Genomic DNA, 22,320 nt, shown 5'->3' with positions numbered 1-22,320 from the left:
TGCAGAGACTGTACATCCTTTGTATTCATAAACCAGGTTAATTGTGATAGAAGCGTTTCATACTGTTTTTGTCAGTATGCAGTGCCAAATGTCTCCAAAAGATGGAAAAGATATAATTGAACAACTAAGTAAACACGTTAAAAAACTATTACAGAAAGATCTTCAATGTTACGACTTCAGAGAGGGGCAAGACAACACATGGGTCATAATGAACAGGTTTTGTTCCCTGGGAATTAGTGACCAAATGAGTCCATAAGAAGCACCAAAAAAATCCCCAAATTTCATCCATAACTGGATAATTTTGAAAGTTAAAAATCCAAAAGCAGTCAAAGATTATTGAAAAATTAGTGTGGGAAAAATCAGTATGCATCAACTTATAACTTCGAGTTACACTATCCATTCCAAAAACTACCAGATTTTCTCATCCTTATCCACTTTATACATGATATAAATGAATAGGTAAGACTTTAGAGACAGGTAACTACATGAACACTCTTAGCAGTGGGGCAATAATGCCGCTTATTTCTAAGCTGTCCACCCTGTAATCTCAGTCATCCAGTATTATTTTAGATAAGTCAAGCACTACTAATGTATCTAAATCATAACTAGAAATGACAAATCAAATTTTAAAAAAGCTGCATAAACACTTGGAAATGGAGAGTCCCAAGGAGCAGGAAACAGCTTGTTTCCCACTTTATAAAAATAGAACTAGATAAGACACTACAGACTGGTATCTGTAGCTGAATTTTTGACCTTCCTGTTGGAACATCAGTGTCCCTTTTCCTTTCCCAGTTTCACTTTGAAATCTGAAGCTATGTCTCATATTAAACAGGGCTTTTTGTTGGTTGAGTGTTTTTGCAGAGTGAAACGTTTACAACAAAAAGAAAAACCAGCCCAAAATGCTGGTATCACCTTACATCCCCACAGGACAGTAAAAGCAAGCTAATGAATATTTTTTCACAACCGTATCTTTATCTAGGAAGAAATGCCTACTGAAAGGTATTTATTTTATATCCTGCCTTGGTAGTCCACTGGAATGACTGTGTATGAACTCCACTGACAAGATACATAACCACAAACTTACTGCCTCTGGGTTTTCATTTACTGTGTTATTATTTTTTGTGTCCTGCATTTACTTGCTATTTACAAGAAAACTGCTTTCTTTCACAAAATCTTCCTTTCACATTGTAACATGCCAAGAATGCATTTCTACTGCTGTTTTCATTTTAATATATATGTTTTGCAAACTACTGTTTTTAATAAAAATTTGTCTTTTCAGTCTTTCATTCCAAAGGTAAAAAAACCATAAAACCAGAGTAACCTTTATATAAAACACCATGGTCTCTTCAGCTATGACTAAACAGTTGATGGTTCACATTTGTTTTACATTTGTTTATTCCTCTCTAGTCAAATTAGAAAAATTGCTAGAATAGCAATTCGAATTTTTAATACTGAATAAAATCACAAAATTCTCAATATATTTATAATAATTATTAGGTTTGTTGTTTTATATAATTTAGAATTACTATTTTGTTGTGTTTTATTGGTTGCAGATGTGATAAGTTAGATTCATGGGTTTTTTTCACACTAACTGGAATGCCACTCTTTAAACCTGAGACACCCTTGAAGATGGATACACTGAAAGAGTTTTTGCAGTTAGGCTTTTTTATCTTATACCAAAAAATTCTTTCAGTTTGTAAACTGGATCTTGAATTTATTCAGAGAGTACTACATTTAATGGTAACACTGTCCAATAAAGCTGCAAGCTTTGTCTAAAAACTAAATCCACTTATTTTGTTAAGTTGCCTAAGAAACTTCCACATAAAACTGAGGAGTAGGCCTCTCGTGGATTTTAAGCATTTATATGCTTGATAGCTTTCTTCTCTTACTCTGATCTTTCTACCACTATACCTCAAGCTCCACTTCACTAACAGTTTATTCACTTCAAAATACAGGAGTGTTCTGGGTTTTCTTCTCCTCCTTTATGACTTCATGAGGAACATTCATTTACGTACTACAGGCACTCCACACTGTAGAGATATATAGAGGTTATGCAGAGGTTACCAAACACACCAGAATACCATTCAGCCTCATCACAGAAACACTACTCTGCCTCACCACAGAAACAACACTGAAATTTCTTCCCACACACACAATAGATCATGACAACACTTTTTTACCAGAATGGGCTTATTTGGATTCCATGTTCTTAACAAAATGGTCAAACTGGAAAAATTACGTAAAGGTGTAGAAGATAATAGTTTGGAGTTTTCCTCAAATGAGCAAAAGAGCCTACCCAGAGCCTACTGAAAGTTATGCATTACTTGCATACATAAAAGTTAAAAGTCACACTTTAAATGCTCAGTGAGAACAGTGAAAGCAGTCAGCAAGTATCTGACAGTTTACCTTAGGGGCTGGACACTTTTTTCATCATCTGAGCTTATTTCCATTTCAAAAATCTCTTCTGTCCCAGTAGAAGAGATCTGATCTTCCTTCCTGCTGTCTTGTTTGTATTTCTTTCTTCTTCTTTTTTTCTTTTTCACAGAACCTGGGGTGAACACAGTCTCTGCTTCCACTGAGTGTGGAATCTCTGAGCTTGCACATGTCCTCTCATTTTCATCTGATTTCAAGTGATTGTCACTGTCTTTAAAAAATTGGTCTTCAGTGGGTATCGGAGATGTTGCCAAATATGCAGGAACTTTTTCCTAAGAAAAAAAGAAAATAAAGAATAGACTGGTTTTTCTACATTGTTTTGTACATACAAGATAGTTGTTGGATACAGATTAATCCTTGCATCTATATTTAAACTTGAAACCATAGAATAGCCCAGTAGTACGAAGCTGATATTCAGAAACAAAAAAAGTTCACTAGATAACAAAAGTTCAGAAAAATTAATGTTAGTATTCTCAGTTTCAGACATAAACAGTTGATTCTTCTAGCAAAACAAGTACCCAGTCAGTGGAATGTTTTTAAATTATCTGTCCTTGAGCACACCAGTTCCAGTCACACTTCCTAAACATGTTCATAAAAATAGGCTAATTTAATCCAGTGCTGCCTATTTATTTTGAAACAGATTCACATAAAGTCATAGGTTGGCAGGGTAATCTGGAGATATCTGATCCAAACTTCTGTTGAAAGCAGAACCTCTGATTAGGTTATTCAAGGCCTTGTCAAGCCAAAGGTTGGGCATTTCCAGTGAGGGAGAGATTACCACTTCTCTGAGCAACTTATTCCTGTGTTACATTGCTCTCATAGTGAAGGATTTTTCTTCTATCCAGATGGAATTCCCTTCTTCTGTCCTTTTCTTTGTCTCTTGTCTTATCATCAGGAATCCTTGTAAATAAAATGCCTCTACCTTTAACTACCCTGTGGATATTGCAAGATTGTTGTTAAATGACACTGGGTCTCCTCTGGGCTGAACACAGCCAATCCCAGCAACCTTTCTTCCTATGTCATCTTCTCCAATACTCTGATCATCTTGTTTCTCCACTGAACTACCTCCAATTTTCCATGTCTCTCCTGAACTGAGGACACTAGAACTTGTTTCTGTGTTTGTCTCACTTCGTCTCCTACATGCTAAGCCAATCTCACATCCTTTCATCTGCTGGCTGTACTCCTGCTGATGCAGCCTAGAACACATTTGCATTCCTTGCTGCCAGGGCACACTGCAGGCCTTTACAGCAGAGACGCATTTCAGTCAGAGTCCAGAATGTACTGCTGTGTGGGATTCTTCCAATCCAGATGCCAGACTTCATATGTATCTTGGTCGAACCTTGTGCAAATCTTACTGGTCCACTCTCCCAGCCTGCCAAGTGGTGGCTCTTTTTGGCCTGTCAATGTCTCCTCCCAGTTCAGTGTTACCCACAAAACTGGTGAAGGTACATTCAGTCTTGTCATCCATGTCAGACACTATTTACATAAGGTACCTTTCAACCTCTCCCTGCTATAATTTACATTAAAACTAATACACAACCAACTCTTAATTAATTACAATTCATTGCCCTTTGAAGGAACAATTCAAATCAAAGAAATGCTTTACCAATGGACTGTCTGTGCTTTATTTACCATAACAAGAAACTTGAAAAGACTGACATCTAGACTGGAAGAAATAAACTGTGATGAACAAAGTGGAAGAAAATAGAGGAGAATGGAATTTGTATAGTGAGGAGAAAAACAAAAAGTTATTGTGCTCAATTTCATGGTAAGAACAGAATTAATTACAAAATGCCTGTTATTTTACAAGAATCTTACTCAGAAGATTAGTCTGGAACTACACTGTGATCAGAAAAAGCACTAATACTATTTTTGATGTGTTCAAAGTCTAAACTGCTACTATTTAATATTAAATTCCATTTTGCCTTGAGTTAAGAGTCATAGATCTAGTTTTGTTCTGCTGGTTGTAAAGCAGGGAGAAGTGTAGAAAAGAGAACAAAATATAGCTTTAAAGAACACTAATGAGACACAGATTTTGCATTATGAAAAATCTCCAAATAAATTTATAGCGTCCAAAATAAAGTTAATGCTGTATATAATTGGTGATATATAATCCAAAATAACAAAACAAAATAAAAATCGAAAAGTTAAAAGAAAACCAGATGAAAAACGATGCCTGAAAGTTACACTGTAATAGTCCTGATTTATGTGAATTGAGGTGTGTGCAGTTACTTCTGAACACCAACACATGAAAACAGCAAAGACTGATTGCTTGAAAGAACCTTTCTGAATCTGAGAACCTGATGAGAGCTTTATTGTTTATAACTTAAGCACAGTTAAGAGGTGACCACAAGGACATACCAGTAGCAGAAATACTGAAGAAAAAAAACAATGTCTAAAAGCAGTAAAACCAACTCAGTCCTCTGTAGATAACTTGATCTACAGTTTAGGCACAAATTAGCAGCTTCCCAGAACACATTATATATAGATAAGGCACTCTTTATATTAAATTAAAATATACTAAGTGCAAGGGCTTAAAATGCTGTACTGGCTACAAAAGTAGTGGCTATCATCCTTGCTTCCTGAAAGTCTTAAGACTGATTAGTTCCCATCAACAGCTGACACAGTGTACATCTATAAAAACCTATTTTCAGTTTTGATTTTAATCACAATGTATGCTAAAACAGAATCCAACCATCCTTTCTCTTAAATGTTGTGAATTCCTACCTCAAGTTACCATTTAGGGGCTTAATGCTCATTTTCTCCTTCTACTTTAAATTATATTTAACTCCTTTCAAAATGACAGCTTCCTCTAATCTGTCACAGTAGGTGACTAGCATCTTACATGAAAAAAATTGATCAAGTTCCTTTTCTTGAAAGACTACCAATTCCTAACAACAATAGGAAATTAACACTTCATCTATTACCTCACTGAGACAATTTTCTTTTTCCCTAACTGTTTTCATGAAACCATTTGAAACTCTGTATTTAGAACTTCTTCTGTATCACTGAAAAATGCCAAGAGACTCAAAAGTGAACAAAATCAAAGCTCAGGACTGACAAATATTGTGATTACACTGGTCCCATATCCTTAAGAAATCAGACAAAAAACACCCCATTATTCCTGTTTTTCAGAGACTCATTAGCTGCAATAAGTTCTTCAAAAACTAATCCGTGTATTAAAACACAAGAAGAATTCACAAGTTGCAGAAGTTACTGGTAACTGGTGAAAGTTGTGTAAGAAAATTATGGAAAAACTGTGCTAAAAATTTTAAGACAAATTATAAACATGCCAAAACAGACAATTCTTATTGGTAAAGAGGTCAGTAACACAAGCTATAAGAACTTCAGATAAAAATAATAAAATAGAAATGTAACGCATTGAAAACTGTGTAACTGTAATCAACAATAATTATTAATCCTAAAACAAAGTGAAAAAATAATTCAACAAACCTTACAAATAATATCCTAAGAAAAATTAGTTACTTTATCATCACTGGAGCAGAACTGTACAAAGAACCAAGCATCTGGTTAGCATATGAAAGTGATGTTAAGATTCTATCACAGAAAATCTAGCTTTCATAAAGCTTACAATACTGACAACCCTGTATTAAGCATTTTTAACACAGCATTCTGTTAATATCACATTGTAACTACCACAAAGCCCTTACATTTTCCTCCTCTGTTTCTTGTACAAAGAAAGCTTCTCCATTGTCACCCAGTTTCATATGAAGATCGACAGCATCGCCATTGATTTCTATATCAATCTGCAGAAAAAGACAACTGAATGTAAATAATTCATCACAGGGAAAAGCACAGTCTTCAAGTCCTACTTACTCTGAAAGTAAACTTTATTCCATTGCATAACCATGTCTCTTTGCCCTGTCACTGCTTTTTGAAAGAAATCCGTTACAATAATGGTCTTCACTTTGTTAACCTGCAAAATACATCATGCTCCTAGCAGAGAGCCTAACACAGCAAAAATTGGAAAGAACTAAAACACATCTGAGGACTGAACCTTGTTCAATTGATTTGGAGAGCTAGAGATAGAAATAATAACAATAATAATAATTAATCTAGTCTTTTATTTCCTGGAAAACTGAGATTGTTCATGTTCATCTTGCTTAAAGTTCACTTGTTTAAAACACCAAAAAACGAAACAGGAAAACTGCCGCTAGCCTGTGTAACTATGATAAACTTACAACTTAGATTAATTTAACTTCTGGACTGTTAACAGAAGAATGCCCTAACAGAACTGTTCTTTTAGTTGCACTTTAACTTTCTCCTTTTACAACCAAAATATAAAGATGGATGGTAGTCACCTGCAATGTGCTTTAACTTTTTAGAAAAGCAGATATATTTTATGATCTGTTCAAACCATCCATCCTTTGGTAGCATACTCACAGGCAAAAGCACCATACACCACTGTCAGTAGGGAGCACTGTGTAAAATTTCCCCCACAATAGGTTCATTTCTCAGTCAAATTTCGACCCAACCCAACTCAGTCCATAGTCATGATTGCAAAAGACTATGAAAAGTGGATGGAAGGACAATCTGCTCAGACTGATTGGACAGCAAATCGTACCACACCCACACAGGAATGAAACTTCAGTTCCTTTTTTTGTTTGCTTGTGGTTATTACTAACTTTATATCAGCCTTGAACAGAGCTAGTACAGAGTAATATTTATGATAGGTCATCAACCCTTAAGACATGCTCCATTTGTCCTCCAGACATTCCAAAAATAGTTGTGTGCAACATCAAGGATTGGTTAAATGGTATTAATCATCTCTTTCCCATCATACTGAATAAATAACCACACAAACATTTTAAGATTGTTAAGTCTGTATGTTTGTATTATTCTTCTGCATAGCTCAAGAGCTGCCAAAGCTTTACCTTTACAGTGTATTTTTGCAGAGGCTTTAGATTACCATGGGCAGTTCTGTTTTGCATTCCAAAACTATCACTCTGTACAGAATATATGAGAAACTGCTTGGTACTGAATCAGCTGGTTAATTGAGTATGTGGGGGGCTGGGGAAGGAAAGAAGAGGCGAAAAAAGGGAATGCATCAGTATTCAAAACCTCATTTTGGCCCACTTTCTGAACTTACCACTTTTTCTTTAGAGCGCAGCACACCAAGCTTCCCAAATCTGACATGAAAAGGAGAGCATTGGTATGTACCGTCCTGTTGCCGGACCACAATGACATCGATGCATCCTGAAAGGGTTGCTTGATTAATGCCTTTGTACAGCTCCTTCACAGTAACCAGGACTTGTCCTGCAAGTTGTCCTACGTAGTTCATAGTCTGAGACTAAGAGACATAAAAACATAAGAAGTTTTTTTAAACCAATGAAAAAAAACCCCACTTAAATAGATGTGTAGTGTCATTTATCAATTGTTCTGATTATTGTAACAAGCTTTACAAAAAGGCCTTCGAGAGTCAACAGAATTTTGGGCCAGTTCTGATATCACTAAGAATCTCCAGAGTTGTAAAAGCCATTCTTAATAGTTTGTCAACTTGAATCTATGATTATTTAAATATTTTAAAATATTTTGTGAAGCTTTAAATTCCAAAGCCTAAATTAAAGTGATGCTCAATTAGTCAGTTAAGCTATAAAGACAAATTATCTGATCCTCTAGTGAAAATGGAGGTAACTGTACACAAGGATTAAAAGAAAAATCTTTAAAGTCAGGAAAAATTACAATCCTTTATTTTGAAACTGGTTGGTTCACCTTAAAGGAATTATCAAAAGATTTAATGGGAGACAGAGGAGTTTGAGAACATGTAGAGAATACAAATATGGAAAAAATCTAGTTTTTTTCCTATATAAGGAAAGCACAAAACCAGTGAATTTATTTGCCATGAAACAAGTACTAAAGCTTCTTGCAACACAAAAATTGTGAGCTTGTAAAAACCTCCCTTGAAAAGCAATGTCATCAACCTCCAGAAGGTAAAGCTCATCTGAGCAAGACTTTTACCTGTGGTAGGTGATGCCAGATACTCAAAGTTATAAGAATCTTCCATTAACTTTTTATTAGATAAGTCTTACCTACAGTTACAATGTATACTTCTCTAAATAGCTATAAGTAAGTATCTATATTTAGAAAAGCTTCTGAAATAAAGTTTGCTCTGCAAAAATACAGTGAACCTAGAAACATGACCTTGCCCGGAACATACTTCTTGTCCATGAGAAGCAGATGACTTAACAGCTAATATCCATTATTTCCACAGAAGTTACACCTAAAGAATAAACACTAAATCCCAGATACGACATTTTCACGTGTGAAAAACAGTATTAAACAAAGTTTATGGACTCATGCAACATATCGAGTACATACAGTGATCTTGCCCACTAACTGCTTTCATAGAATCATAGAATGGTAGGGGTTGGAAGGGACCTCCAGAGATCACATAGTCAAATGTCCTTGCAGAAGCAGGTTCACCTAGATCAGGTCACATAGGAACATGTCCAGGCGAGTCTTGAAGACCTCCAAGGAAGGAGACTCCACAACCCCCCTGGGCAGCCTGTGCCAGGGCTCTATCATCCCCACAGTGAAATAGTTTTTTCTTATATTTAAGTGGAACTTTTTGTCTTCCAGCTTCGTCCCATTACTCTTTGTCCTGTTGCTAACTACAATAGGAAAAAGGGATGCCCCAACCTCCTGACATCCACCATTTAGATATTTGTAAATGTTAATAAGATCCCCCCTCAGTCTCCTCTTTTCTAGACTAAACAGCCTCAGTTCTTGCAGCCTTTCCTCGTACAAAAGATGTTCCAGTCCCCTGATCATCTTGGTGGCCCTGCACAAGTTTCAGTCATGAGAAAATAAATCTTTTACAATTTTTTTTGTGGTTGTTCATACTCCTGATGTCAGAAAATTGAAAAAGAACAATATGTGGTCTAAGGTGAAGGAATTTTATTAGATGAAAGTGGGGAGTTCAAGACAATTACAAGGCAAAGAAGATGCACACAGTAGGAAGATTACACTACAGTGAAACTAGAAAGATAGATAAATAAAGATGATGCACAATCACTTCCCAAACATTCTAATCCATTAAAAACACTCAGTGAACAAATACATTTTTAATGAGTGCAAGTCCAATGATCTCTCAGAACATATGAACTTTAACTGAAAGAGGAAGGGAAACTGAATGTATTCTAAATGGAAGCCTAAGTGCAACCCTTCTTCCTTCTGTCCTCTCCCACCAACCACATGCGTGTTTCAAATACATCCAAGCAATTGCATGCCTCTGAAGTTAAGGGTAGTGTTTGGGAGACCAAAGATGCAAACAAGCAAAACACACAATACTGAACACCTAATGGGGTTTAAATTGTAAAAATTCAAATTGGGGATATTTCTACAAAAATTCTACAGTTCATTTCTTTGTCTACTTGCTAATCTATTTTTATCAGCCTCTGAAGGTGGTTTAGGATTATTCTTCATGTCTCTAACAAAACCATATTGTACTGCCAGAGTTGTTCCACTTGATACTGCTTTCAGTATCTACGTAATTAACCAATTATTTCTGTTTTGAGCCTTCGAAGTCTTAGAGTAACACAGGGTATATTGAATTCATTCAAAAACAAGCTACTTGTAGCATCTAACAGTACCAATACAATTGTAAGCATGCAGGAAGTCTAAAACTACCTTCACAGACTTAGAGCAGCTACAGAAGTATTCTTTCCTCCATCTCAGCCTTCTCAAGCTTAGCATACATTACCTAATCATATTTAGATTTTCTGAAAGTAAGTTCCTTCCATTCCACAAGACTTTAAAAGGAAGATGAGGGTTTTCCAACCTAGATTTAAAACTGGTTTGATGTTATTCACAGAATTTCTATGCCAGGTAACAGGCTAGATAATTTTTTTCTGTAGCTTTTGTACAACATAGTTGACGAGGACAAAAAGAACATTGAGTCAGTGACTAATGAAATTAGCAGAATGAACTCCCTATCAACGTTACTGATTAAAAAAAACCAGCTTAATCTCTAAGTAGTTTCATGTACAGTTATAAAACTGACTGCTTGCTAATGAAATATTAGCTCACTCTTGCTAAAAATGGGAGGTCTCACTTCACCCCTTCCTCATCTGACCCTCTTAATGAGCTAACTTCAGCTCACTGACAACTGGCAGAAGTCTACTCATTTTATCGTTGTTTGTTTCAATGACTTAGTAAGTTAGAATAGCTAATGAAGAACATGACAAAGGTCAGAGAGTCATGAGGTGCACAGGAGCACCAGAGACAGGAAAAAATACTTAGGGCAGGTAACTGAGCATCTTCTTTTTGAAGAGTGAGATATTTGCTGCATTGCATGGAACTGCAATTCAAAACAGAAAGGTAGCAATAGATCTGCTTTCCTGTTTAAGCAATTGGTCTCCCCTTACAATAACAGACAATCTTTACTCCTTACTTTTATCTCAGAAAAAACTCTCTTAACACATAGCCATTAACATTTGTGGCTATACCATGGCTGTTCCCAGAACAATCTATGGAATTAGCTTAAAAAGAAAAGTTGATTTTGTGTCATCAAGGAGAATGAATTTGTTAAAAGAAATGTTTGTCACAATCAGGATAGAGATTCCATTCCATATATTTCATTTCAGTGAAAAGGAATGAGAAGTGGACATCGGCAAAGAAGTCTCTATTACTTAGGTAGTGACTGTTTAAAAGATCAGCATTTCACACCAATTGCTAAGAAATGAGTTCAGCTGATGAACAACCTAGCTTTCCCCTTATTTACATGCTAACTGACCTTGTCTAACCACAAAAAATCATAGAAAACCCACACAAGATTCAAGCATTCACCTATTTTACTTGTTTACCTGTAGTGAAAGTTATCTTCTTAGATCTGTTACATTTCTGTAGTTCACAGCACAGTCACTTTTATGATCACATATAAACAGAAAAAGCTCCTACTTGTGAAAACTTACAAACCTTTGAACCTATTATTAAAAGCAACATTTTATAAAGCAAGATTTTTTTTTTTAATGATCCAAGTCTTAAACATTGTTTTGTAGACTGTAAGAAAACAAAACTGTAGATTAGAAACTAATTTTTATTATTGCTTATCAGGTTGTATTTCAGCTTTTAACATAACCCTTCACTTTGTAAGATAAACATATTATTTAATAAGGTTCAAACTGTAGAAAGCAAATAATCAATACAAGTGTCCCTATATACCTAGGAAACATTGGACCTTTATCTCAAATATCAACACAACCTGAGCTGGGAGATGTTAAATTCTGGGGGTGGTTTGGTTGGGGTTTTTTTTTGTTTTTTTTTTCCTTCAAGTATTATTGTCTTTTGTTGGAAAACTTGCAGCGAGCACTACTGAAACTGACTACAGAGAGGAACAGTGTAAATGTTAGAGTTACTTCTTGCAAATGCAATAGAAATAGCCTGATCCCAGAGTAACTGTTAAGACAAAGTATTTAGTTGATAATACTCTTATTTTGTGTTTAGAAAACACACAACATTGTTCTGAAAGCACAGCAAAGCAGTGAGCAGCATGCCTTCATAATCTGCCATAGGAGCCTAAAAGTCATGCCAGTTTCCAGTTCTGTGATTCAAGACAAAAGTCTGATGGAGGAGACAAGCTAAGAAAGGGCAATGCAGCAATATTTCACAACACTGTTTAGCTTTAAAATTTTATTTATGTTGACATCCAAACTATATACATTACTTGAAGCTGTCAAATTCCAGAATTCTGCATAAAAGCTAATGTAGCTCACTACTAATTATTTTTCTAGGACAACAAATTAAAAGGCTATCAATACCTAAGGTCTCACAGCAGAAACACATGTATTTTAATTTCTGAGGTTCCAGAAACACTGATTTTTGATTATTTAGGCAATCCTAGTTTTCAGAAATTCTTATAGCTGAATATATTAACACTACTAAGCTAAGTGTGACTGTATTGGAAAGGGGAAAAAGATCTCTGTTCTATATCATTAAAGAGATTCTGTTTCTGGCAAGAAACCATTACACTGCAGAAGGCTGAAACTGTCGTGTTTTTTCCCCCCTTTATTAAAGAGGGAAAACAGTAAATACAAAATAAGAAAATATCTACTTTGCAAGTTCAAGAATTGAAAATAAAATTTTTTGTCTCCATCTATGCTTGGAGTACTGCTTTAGTAAAGGTAAACTGCATTTTTTGTGTTCCTAAAGTCAACACCTTTTATATACGTGCACCTGTATGAACACGAGCACTGCAAATGCCCAGTTGAACAACACAGAAAGATGAGTGTAAGCTACTCAAAGGCAAGCTATCAGATTGCTCTAGAGACACATGGCTTTACAAGGCATGATTATTAACTATCGCTGTTACCAAAAATGGTAAACAAAGTACGTTGAATGCCCAATTAAAGTCTTTCACACACAATAGTACATAGAGACAGTAAATTTTTATGTATTTTAACTATGCTATAGGAAATTATACACCCATACCTAGTAATAAATCTGTCAAACTTACCAAGATTCCAGGAGGAACCTTTTCACGGGCAGCAACAACACTTCTACTGAAGACATCTTCAAAGCCATCCTTTTCTGAGAAATGCATCTCAGAAAACAGGAAACTAACTTTTCACTGTTCGGGTAAATGCAAAGCTTACAGCCGTAACAGAATGTTGTATTAACATTTCTTCTCTTTCCATTGAAGCAGAAGAATTATGTAAATCTTCTAGTCGCTTAGAGAAAAATGTTTGGTATACTTTCCTACACAGTATTATGTCTAAAAAGGAAGTGCTTCTTTAAGAAAGCTCATCTAGAAACTCCCTTACCAATAGGCTTTGCTTGAAATGTCACAGCCTCCTTGCACTCTTTGAGATAAGTAATAACATGGGCTGACTTTGCCATATGTTTGCACTGATAGGCAATGATCTTGTTTTACACCAGGTCACGTGACTTTGGCCGAAGCTCCCACAAAAAGAAACAGGGATTTAGTTAATGATTCTTAAGCAAAGTCTACATTAGCTCACTTGGACACTTTTTGCCTACTGTTGCAACTTTATAACTTATAGCAGCATTCAAAGTCCTCACTCACCCTCTTGCACACCTAAGTCAAGAATGTCTGCTGCCATTCCACGTGCCTGCTCCTTCTGTTGACAGTTTCACTGGGTTAGCTAGTCCCATTGTACAGGACAAATCTGATGACATCTCAGGGTCTGATATTTGTAGGTCCTTTCCCTCCTTTTTGAAATTGCATTACATTTGTACAGAGATCTGCTGTAAAGTCTATATTGAACCATATGAAAACAAAGCACGCCAAAGTAAACATTTTTTTTTTCCCCTGTAGAAAAGTCCTGCCTTCTTTGAACTGAAGTATTAAAGCAGTGCAATTTGGGTGTGTGGACAATGCATACAAGTTTCTTCTATACCTAGCTCCATGACTGAGAGTAAGAATAAAATTTTCATCTGAGGAATTCTGAAATGTCATTATTTCTCTGAATAGTATCATAGCTAAGTAAAATACTTGAGGAAATGCAGCAGTATAAGGAAACAACTCTGTCCCAGACATTCTCCGAGAACCACTAATATTCCCACAACATAGACAGGTTTTCATTATCTTAAACCCATGCATTTGTTCCCCACCCCATGATGTACTTTGTCTGCCACAGAAGACTGCAGTGGACCACTTCTTGAATTACAAGCTAAAAGATAAGATGTGATCCTACTACCATCTCCACTCTGTCTTCTAAGTTTTGTAAATTTATGCATCAGGCTCTGATGCAAGGACAACGAATCACATTACTGGATGCAGCCAAACGGCTTGAATGTTTCCAAAATAACAAACTATGCTCAAGGCCTGAACTACATCGATCTCTCCCCTGCTGGGATGGGGGAGGGAATAAAAAAGAAACCTGTGAGTTGAGATGCCGATAGTTTAATAGATAAATCAAGTCATGTGTGCAAGAAAAAGCAGAAGACTGCATTCATTCACTACTTCCCACGAGCAGCAGGTGTTCAGCCATCTCCGGGACAGCAGAGCTCTCTCATGTGTAACAGTTACTTTGGAAGACAAATGCCATCACTCTAAATGTCCTCCCCTTCCTCCTCCTTTACCTATCTCTATATGCTGAGTATAGCACAGGAAATTATATACCCATCATACGGCATGGAATATCCCTTGGGTCAGCTGGGGTCAGCTGTCCCAGCTGTGTTCCCTCCCAGCTCCCTGTGCACCTCCAGTCTGCTCACTGGTGGGGTGAGGTGAGGAGCAGAAAAGGCCTTGACTCCATGCAAGCACTGCTCAGTAGCAACAAAAACATCCCTCTGTCATCAACATTTGTTTTCAGCAAATCTAAAGTATGGCCTCATACTAGCTACTGTGAAGAAAATATCTACCCCAGCCAAAACTCAGCAAAATGACAAACTCCTAAACTGAATATTGGGAGTGCTACACGTGCAGCAAGTTCACAGTAAATACATTACAAGTATTTTCACAGGATATTAAGAATATACAATTTTACTCTGCTTATTCATCATTCCTTTACCGTGTGTATTCCATTAAAATATGGCTAAAATATAGTTAAAGGCAGAATGGAAGCCATCTTTTTAAGACAGTGTTTCTTTCCAAACACTTTCGACTTGGCTTTATGTTGGGTTTTGTGTGTACAATATTTTGGTTATATCTATTCTATTTCAGTATTGTTTAGTGTTTCAGACTGACATTTTCTTCAAAGCTTCTAAAAGTGTTTTAGAAAACAGCCTTTCTAGAACACAGATAAATTTGCAGTCACTGCAGTAAGGTAAGATTCAGAATAGCAATAAGCTTTACACATTTAGCAAGCTTCCTTGTCTTCTTTTCCTCAATATTAAAAAGGTGAATAACATAGTACTTAAATCTACTCAGAGGGAATTCTATTTTATTATTTAAAATTTACACAGAAAGTTTAAAATTTTGAAAAGCAAATACCCAAATTTGGAAGTATTAGAAGCAATGTTTTTCATACAACCCTAACCCAGGTCTCTGACGTGGGTAGATTTTACCATGGTTTAGCCTCAGAAAACAGAGGAGTTTTTTCACTAGCCTCATGCACGATAATACCACTGCCAAAGTACTACTGTCATTATCCTACATTGTTTTTTCATCTGCTCTTTATGCACCTAAACACTTTATCCCGTCGCTTAGTAGTCAAAATCCCTGATGAAGAGTATGATTCCATCTTTAAATGGTACTCTTCTATAGTAACTTTCTTAATATATTCGATTGCATTTGTTTCATTTAACAGAATCCCAGAGATACAGTATTATTTTTTTCATGTATACAATGCAAAACTCAGGCTAGGAGATTTGGAATAAAAAATTTAGCACAAATAAAACTTGACTTTGCAATTTCCCCTCCATTTTTTACCTCTTGTATATTCAAAGCACTGCTCCCATAGGCTACATTTCTAGCTGCTAATCAGATTTCTATATCCCAGATGGCTATTACAAAAAAAACACCCAGCCTGATTGTCTATGAAAATTACATTTAAGTGATTTGATTGTACTTTATAAGAACTGTAGAATAAGTGCGGCCAGAATACAGCTACAGGAAGTTTCCCCAGTATTAATCAGTACCATTACATGCCATTCTAACTTCTGGAAGGAAGGAAGCAGGAATTCTAACGACGTGAATTTCGTGTACACAATCACAATTCACTCAGAGATCAGGATAACCACGCTAAGATAAATTAATAAGACAGTTCTCCAACTGACGTATCCTAATGTATACAGAAAGTATAGGACCACCTTTATTCATGTCTGGTATGTCTCCTTCACCCCATTCTTCACCAAGTCATTTCACTTACTGTCAACTAAGACCTTTGCATGACAGTTCTTGGCCTTACATCCCATCTTGAAACAGGAATAGATCCCTTCTACCCAGGCCACAACTCCGATTTCTAATTTCCACTGCCCAGTCTTACTGTGTGGCACTTTTAAAATTTGGTCTATTTGGCACAAAGAAAGTGGAAGAGTTTCTAACTCTCCTACAGAGATTGCAAAAATGAGACTGGGACTGAAAACACTTTCCTGTGACCAAGTTCTTACTAAAACTGGAAATGAAGATCTGCTCATTCATTCCAGCTTGTAACACAGCATCTCTGTACAGCATTTTTAACTGCTAAAGTCTATCAATTCTCAATACTTTAAAAACTAATTCAAAGGCTAATTACTTTGCCAAAATAAAATAAATTTAGACACGAGTAACAGAGAACATACAGAATGAAGGCCATCTGCCTCAGATCCCTTCTGAAAAGAACATGAGAATTTTTCCAAGAGAAAATAGTTAGTCTTTCCTCTAGTAGAGTGTTTCAATTCTGTATCTGTATGATCTACTATGAATCATCTGATTCTAGTATTATGGCACCTTCCCTTGTATTTAAAAAAAAACAGAAAATGCTCAAATAATGTTACCTTTCTGTTTATAAAGGAACTTTAGTGAGAACAAAGAATACCTTAGAGTCCACACAGTGAACTTTACTTTTAAAATTGTCAAACAAAAACTTTTTATGTGCACACAAAATGTTCTTATGTATGCAAAGACCTTAATGAGTTCCTGCGTGACCTACCCTAGGTGATCCTGCTCTGGTAGGAGACTAGATGATCTTCTGAGGTCCCTTCCAGCCCTTGAGATTCTGTGAATTTCTTTTAAGGTACTGAAAAGAAATAACTGGCTAATCCAAGCATATAACCCTTTGGAATCTGCACAGGCGTATCCCACACAAGTGCCTGCCACACTACGGATCTATTTCCAGGAGAGCACAGACTCTTCACTGCCACATCACCCTTAGCTGAACTTACTCCTAGACACTTACCACAGAAACCAAAGTTTCTGAATAGAAATTCCACCTATCTCATTTTCACACTGAGATGAGAGAAGTCAGATTAAGCTTTTCCTGTATATTTCTCGAAAGCACTAAGAGCTTCCCTAATAAGCAATCCTTTGCCTTTCTATTTTCTCCACTTAAAAAAAGCTTCTTTCCAGGCACTGATCTGCCTCAGGTCTCTGTATTTTCTTACAGTCTTCCAGGTTTTAAAAGTTAAAGAACAAAGTAATGTATTTCACCATGAAATGCATCCTGAATTATCTGTGGTGAATAACAATAGTTATCTTTAGAACTGATGTATGAATGTAAAGATCTAAGACTAGTACCCATCTTCAAGCTGACAAGAAACAAGAGAAATACACTTATTCTGAGTAATAGACAGAATATCCCCAAAGTTCTAAATATAGTGTATATAAACAAGAAAGTTATTTTATTTCATAAACTTTCCTTATTGTTGAACTGATGAACATGTACCAAAACATAACATCCATAAATTTAATTTGCATGTAAGACTTCTCTATTTTATCAGAAAATTGAGTAAAAATGATAGTATTAGACACAATTCCTCCACAAAAGAATTCACAGGATGAGATGTTGGGAAGGAGAAAAACAGATACAGCTGAGCAAAGCAGCATAAGCTTACTTATTCACCAAACACAGTCTATTTGAATTATTAACGTTTAATGAACACAAGGATGGCATCTGCCTGAAGGATACATCTATTCACCCTTGGAACACAACTGCATGCCTGCACTGTCTACAGGGATATGACAAATCTGTAAAGATCATTTCTGTTTGTGTTAACACGCACACTATACATTTGGGGAACAAATGGCTTTAAGGTACCATTAAGTAGTTTTTAAAAAAAATTGTTGTATTTCAGTTCACATCACAAACTAAATGATACTCTTAGTCAAGCGAGAGACGACTACTTCCATTTGTAATAGAATCTCAGATACAATTCATTATTGGAAGCACTTCTTTGAAAGAGTTTTGCAAACAATCCTTTACACGTTTCCTTCAAAAAGCCTTTCGTAACCATCAATCCAGAAGAAGTACATTTCCTGAGCAGACAGTTATGCAGTCTAAAAAAAGACTGGTAAACCTGAAGACGTGGCCTAAGACTGGCTTAGCATATGTTAGCTTCAGCCACATCAACCAACACAAATATGTCACACAGTACAATGGAGACTTTTCTTTTATTATTTTGCATATTTACTTTTCTGGTATTGACCTTAAGCACTTTGGATTAAGAAACAAGCCAGTTCCTCCGTCAAAAATCTTACCCATTCACTCAGGAGACAGAGCTGCAATGAGGAAGTGTCGCTTAGTTTTGGAAAAAGACTGACTCAGGACAACTCGGGGTGGTTAATGGCAAAACACTTTACTGCTAAACTGAAAGGAACTCATAACAACAAAACATTTAACTAGGAAGGGGAAGCTAGTATCCTCTCCTTGGAAATTCCCCTAAAATATAAACAGAAGAAAAAAAAAAATTCTATTGAAATTTTTTAAAAATCCCACAAAAGTGTACTTAAGCTCCATCCTCAAAGACAATCTGGCTTAACTTGGCAAGACAGTTTCATATTAATTCAATCTGCCTGGACAAACTGAAATGTTAGCGTTAACGTTACTACACACCAGAGTGTTCGTCACCGCCAAAACGAAGAAACAGCTAGGTGGAATAAAAGCTCATTTTAAAGTAAAATATTCTTTGCAAAAACAGCAACATTTTTACTACAGACATTGTTATTTCAAATTTTGGACATCTCTGCTCACCTATGTAACAGTGAGGTATTTACAGAGATGATATCTTTGTGTTACTGCAGAACCTTAACATTCAACTTCAGTGACATCAGAGGTTCATGAAGTACTCCTGATCAGCACTGCCAGATTCAAAAATGATCAGGATACAGTATGCAACCACATTATGTTCTCAGAATTTGCCTATTATGTGATGTAGAAACCTAATGCATATGTTTTAGACCTGAATTATCGACAAGTCTCTTACCATTTAGTATAAGTCTGAAACTTTTTCACTGTGGATATATATGTAACACACAGTGCTTCATCTCACATCAGAAGGTGTCCTTTCATTTCTTTTCAGACAGTTATTTACAGCATATTTGCAATTTATATCAACAATGATATTATTTTATATGTAAGCCAAAGCTATTTAAGAAAAAACCCCTAAACTAGTATTCTAATTCAGCACAGATATTCTATGATCACACACAGACCATGAAGAACTATCTGTTTTCTTATATACTGGGATCTTGCACTTCAGATGTAAAGTAAGATTGGAAAATAACAATACTGTGTTCCTGGAAGTCGGTCACATGGTTAGTACTCCAGATGACAGAAACAAACCCAACCGCTTTAACCTCTAGCTTTGACAGAGGTTCCCAATGTGGCTTTGAACAAAATCCTTTCAGCTTTATCTCATCTAGATTGCAAGTTCTCTGGGGCAGAGACCAAGTCATAAAGCACGCAGTGCAAAGAACAACTATCCTGGGCTTCAGGTTACATAAGGAGGTGTTGAGTGCTGTAAGTGCAGTTTGTATTTCTCCATAATTATCAGGACTTTACACTAGTGGAAAGAAATGCTAGAAGTAAGGACAAAAAGTTCTCTGCACTACAAAACTGGAACATGTTACATGTATATCTTTCAAGCAAATAATAACAAACAGCTAAACTTAATTTTGTTTAGCAAACTTAAAAACCCAATAATCTCAACTAATAAGACAACTTCAAACACCACCTCTTTACAGGCCACTAAAAACCTAAACATTTTTAAATGCTTAACTGAAAACTTAGGCTATGAGCTTAAAAATTAATACTGTAATTGCTTAAGAGAGCCTTCCGGCACTACCTAGTTATTCCTACTATAATTAAGAAGAATAGTAGATAATATAGTATTTCGAAGTTCCTGACATCCTGAGTTCATTTAGAAACTTTTAAACTGTGGATTATCAGCTTAATAGTCTACTAAATAGCATGCTTTTACAGAGCACCTCACTCAAGTAATGAGGTCTTCCTTGATTTTTCTACGAGAGGGTGAAACTGCTTACATGCCTGTATTGTTCTGGGATGCAAAAGAGCTATAGCAGGGTCTAGGAGAGAAGGCACAACTGATAGCCCTGGCTGCAGCTAGCTGCCTAATAAGCCTACAATAAGTGACATGCCCACACCTTTAATAGTGCAAAGCAAAGGCATTTTGTGACTTACGATTTTTCACTCTAATGAGTATCTGTACATTTTTAAAATATGTATAACACTACACATTTTTTGCACCTTCCAATATCTCTTGCAGACATTAAGATATCAGTATCCAAAACGGTCCTGAGAAACGCTATTATAAAGTACCAAAACAATCAAAACCAAACAAAAAACACCCACACCCCAAACAACTGAGTTCTGTGAGACTGTATCTTCTCCTCTAATCATAAGCAACACTATATACCATTATGGGATATGACTAACATTCTCTCATGACAATGGAATTTTGTTTTTTGGGGGAAAAAAAGGTAATTAGGTGACGTGCAGGCAAAATACAGGTGTATTTATGACAGCATTTTGTTGGATGGAAATGCACATGTTTAAACAGCATATTGTCTTACTCTACTAAAAATCATTGATGTCTGGTACATGTACTCAGTAATCACTTAAGAAGAGGAAAAACAGCAGTTCACACAAATTTAGACGTGCACTTGGCAAAAATTCAAATAAATACATTAAAAAAAGTAAAAGCAGACAGTGTACTTTCAGTGATCAACACTCCACACTCTCTACACCAGTGAGGATAAACAGAGAATACAAAGGAGGAGTGCCCCGCAGGTACGCAAGTTAACAGCCCGAGTTGAGGAAACGCATAGCTGTAAAACGGAAGGAGCACCAGTCGCGATTTTTAAGGCTTAAAAGCCAGTAAACGCGACGTTTCAAAACGCCTCGCCGCCCTCATGTCACCTCTGGGCAGGAGGCGGCTCCAAGGGTCACAAGCGGCGGCCAGCAGGGCAGGCTGAGTGGCCGCCCCTCACTCCTGTGCTAGCCGGGCACACCTGGCAGCCAGGGGAAGGGAGAGAAGGCGATGCTAGGACGGCCCGGCTCTCGGCGGGCAGTCGGGGCAGTAGCTGGGAGCACGCCAACCGGCCCCACTTCCTAATGACGCTGAAGGCGGGGAGCTCAACGGTCGTTTCGGGGAGAGGAGCGAGGCCGGGCGGGCAGCAGGAACAGGCCCTCGGCCACCCACCTTCCCCGGCAGCCGTCCGAGCTCCCTCGCTGCCGCCCCCGCTTCTCTCCCACACACTGAGTCACCGCGCCCCCGTGCGCGCCCCCTCCCCGAGCCCACTTGACGGCAGCGGCCCCTTCTCGCTTACCCCGAGCGAGGCCCAGTGGGGCTAGTGTCAGGCGAGGAGGGTCGGATGGATGGATGGATGGATAGATGGATGGCGAGGAGCAGCCAGGGACGGCGGCGGGTGGCGGGAAGGAGAGCCAGGGACGGCGGCGGGTGGAGGGAAGGAGAGCCAGGGACGGCGGCGGGTGGAGGGAAGGAGAGCCAGGGACGGCGGCGGGTGGAGGGAAGGAGAGCCAGGGACGGCGCGCTCGGCTGGGTGCGAGCTGCGCCAAGCGCCGGCGGTTGGCGCAGCGCGTGCTCGTCCGCGCTGGCTGCCGGCGAGCTGCGGGGGCGCGCCGCCTCACCGACACGGTGCCGCCTCGCTGCGGGCCACACGTGACCTTGGGAACGCGCGTGGCCCCCGCGCGTGCGCGAGCCGGGCGGCCGCGCCGGGGCGCACGTAAGCGCTGCAATGGTCTGGGCCGCCTCATGGGCATCGGGAGCACGTCCCGCCGAACCTGCGCCCTGCGGGGCTGGAGGCGGCGGCGGAGCGGGACGGAGGATCAGGGGCCGCAGCCTTGCTGAGGCTGTCACCCGCGGCGGGGCGCGGGTGGCCTCTCCCGCGTTTGCTTTTCAGGCTCGTCCTCCTCTCCCTCCTTGCCCAGCGCCACAGAGCCTGTCGCAAGCGCAGCGAGGTCGTGGCTGGGGTGACGCATCCCGGCTGCCTGCCGTGGTGGCTTG

General features: G+C 37.9%; 1 protein-coding gene across 4 annotated transcripts in view; it reads right to left on the bottom strand.

Moving 5' to 3' along the window:
- Positions 1 to 21,937, bottom strand: part of LPIN2 (lipin 2) — a 43,752-nt gene extending 21,815 nt beyond the window's left edge. For 2 of the 4 annotated variants that reach the window (XM_061994486.1, XM_061994487.1), the window contains exons 1-4: positions 12,908 to 13,264; positions 7,544 to 7,744; positions 6,105 to 6,200; positions 2,407 to 2,705 (exon numbers count right to left, since the gene is read on the bottom strand). In XM_061994486.1, the coding sequence (XP_061850470.1) occupies positions 2,407 to 2,705; positions 6,105 to 6,200; positions 7,544 to 7,744; positions 12,908 to 12,994 (683 nt within the window). In that variant the 5' untranslated portion in view covers positions 12,995 to 13,264. Of the gene's footprint in view, positions 1 to 2,406; positions 2,706 to 6,104; positions 6,201 to 7,543; positions 7,745 to 12,907; positions 13,265 to 21,622 lie in introns of those variants that run through there. The other 2 variants (XM_061994484.1, XM_010207276.2) reach the window with 2 other exon arrangements.
- Between the last annotated feature and the right edge of the window lie 383 nt (positions 21,938 to 22,320).

This window comes from Colius striatus, chromosome 4, assembly GCF_028858725.1.
Source record: "Colius striatus isolate bColStr4 chromosome 4, bColStr4.1.hap1, whole genome shotgun sequence".
Taxonomy (NCBI): Eukaryota; Metazoa; Chordata; class Aves; order Coliiformes; family Coliidae; genus Colius; species Colius striatus.
Note: the sequence above shows the minus strand (reverse complement) of the source record. Positions and strands in the feature narration are given on the sequence as shown.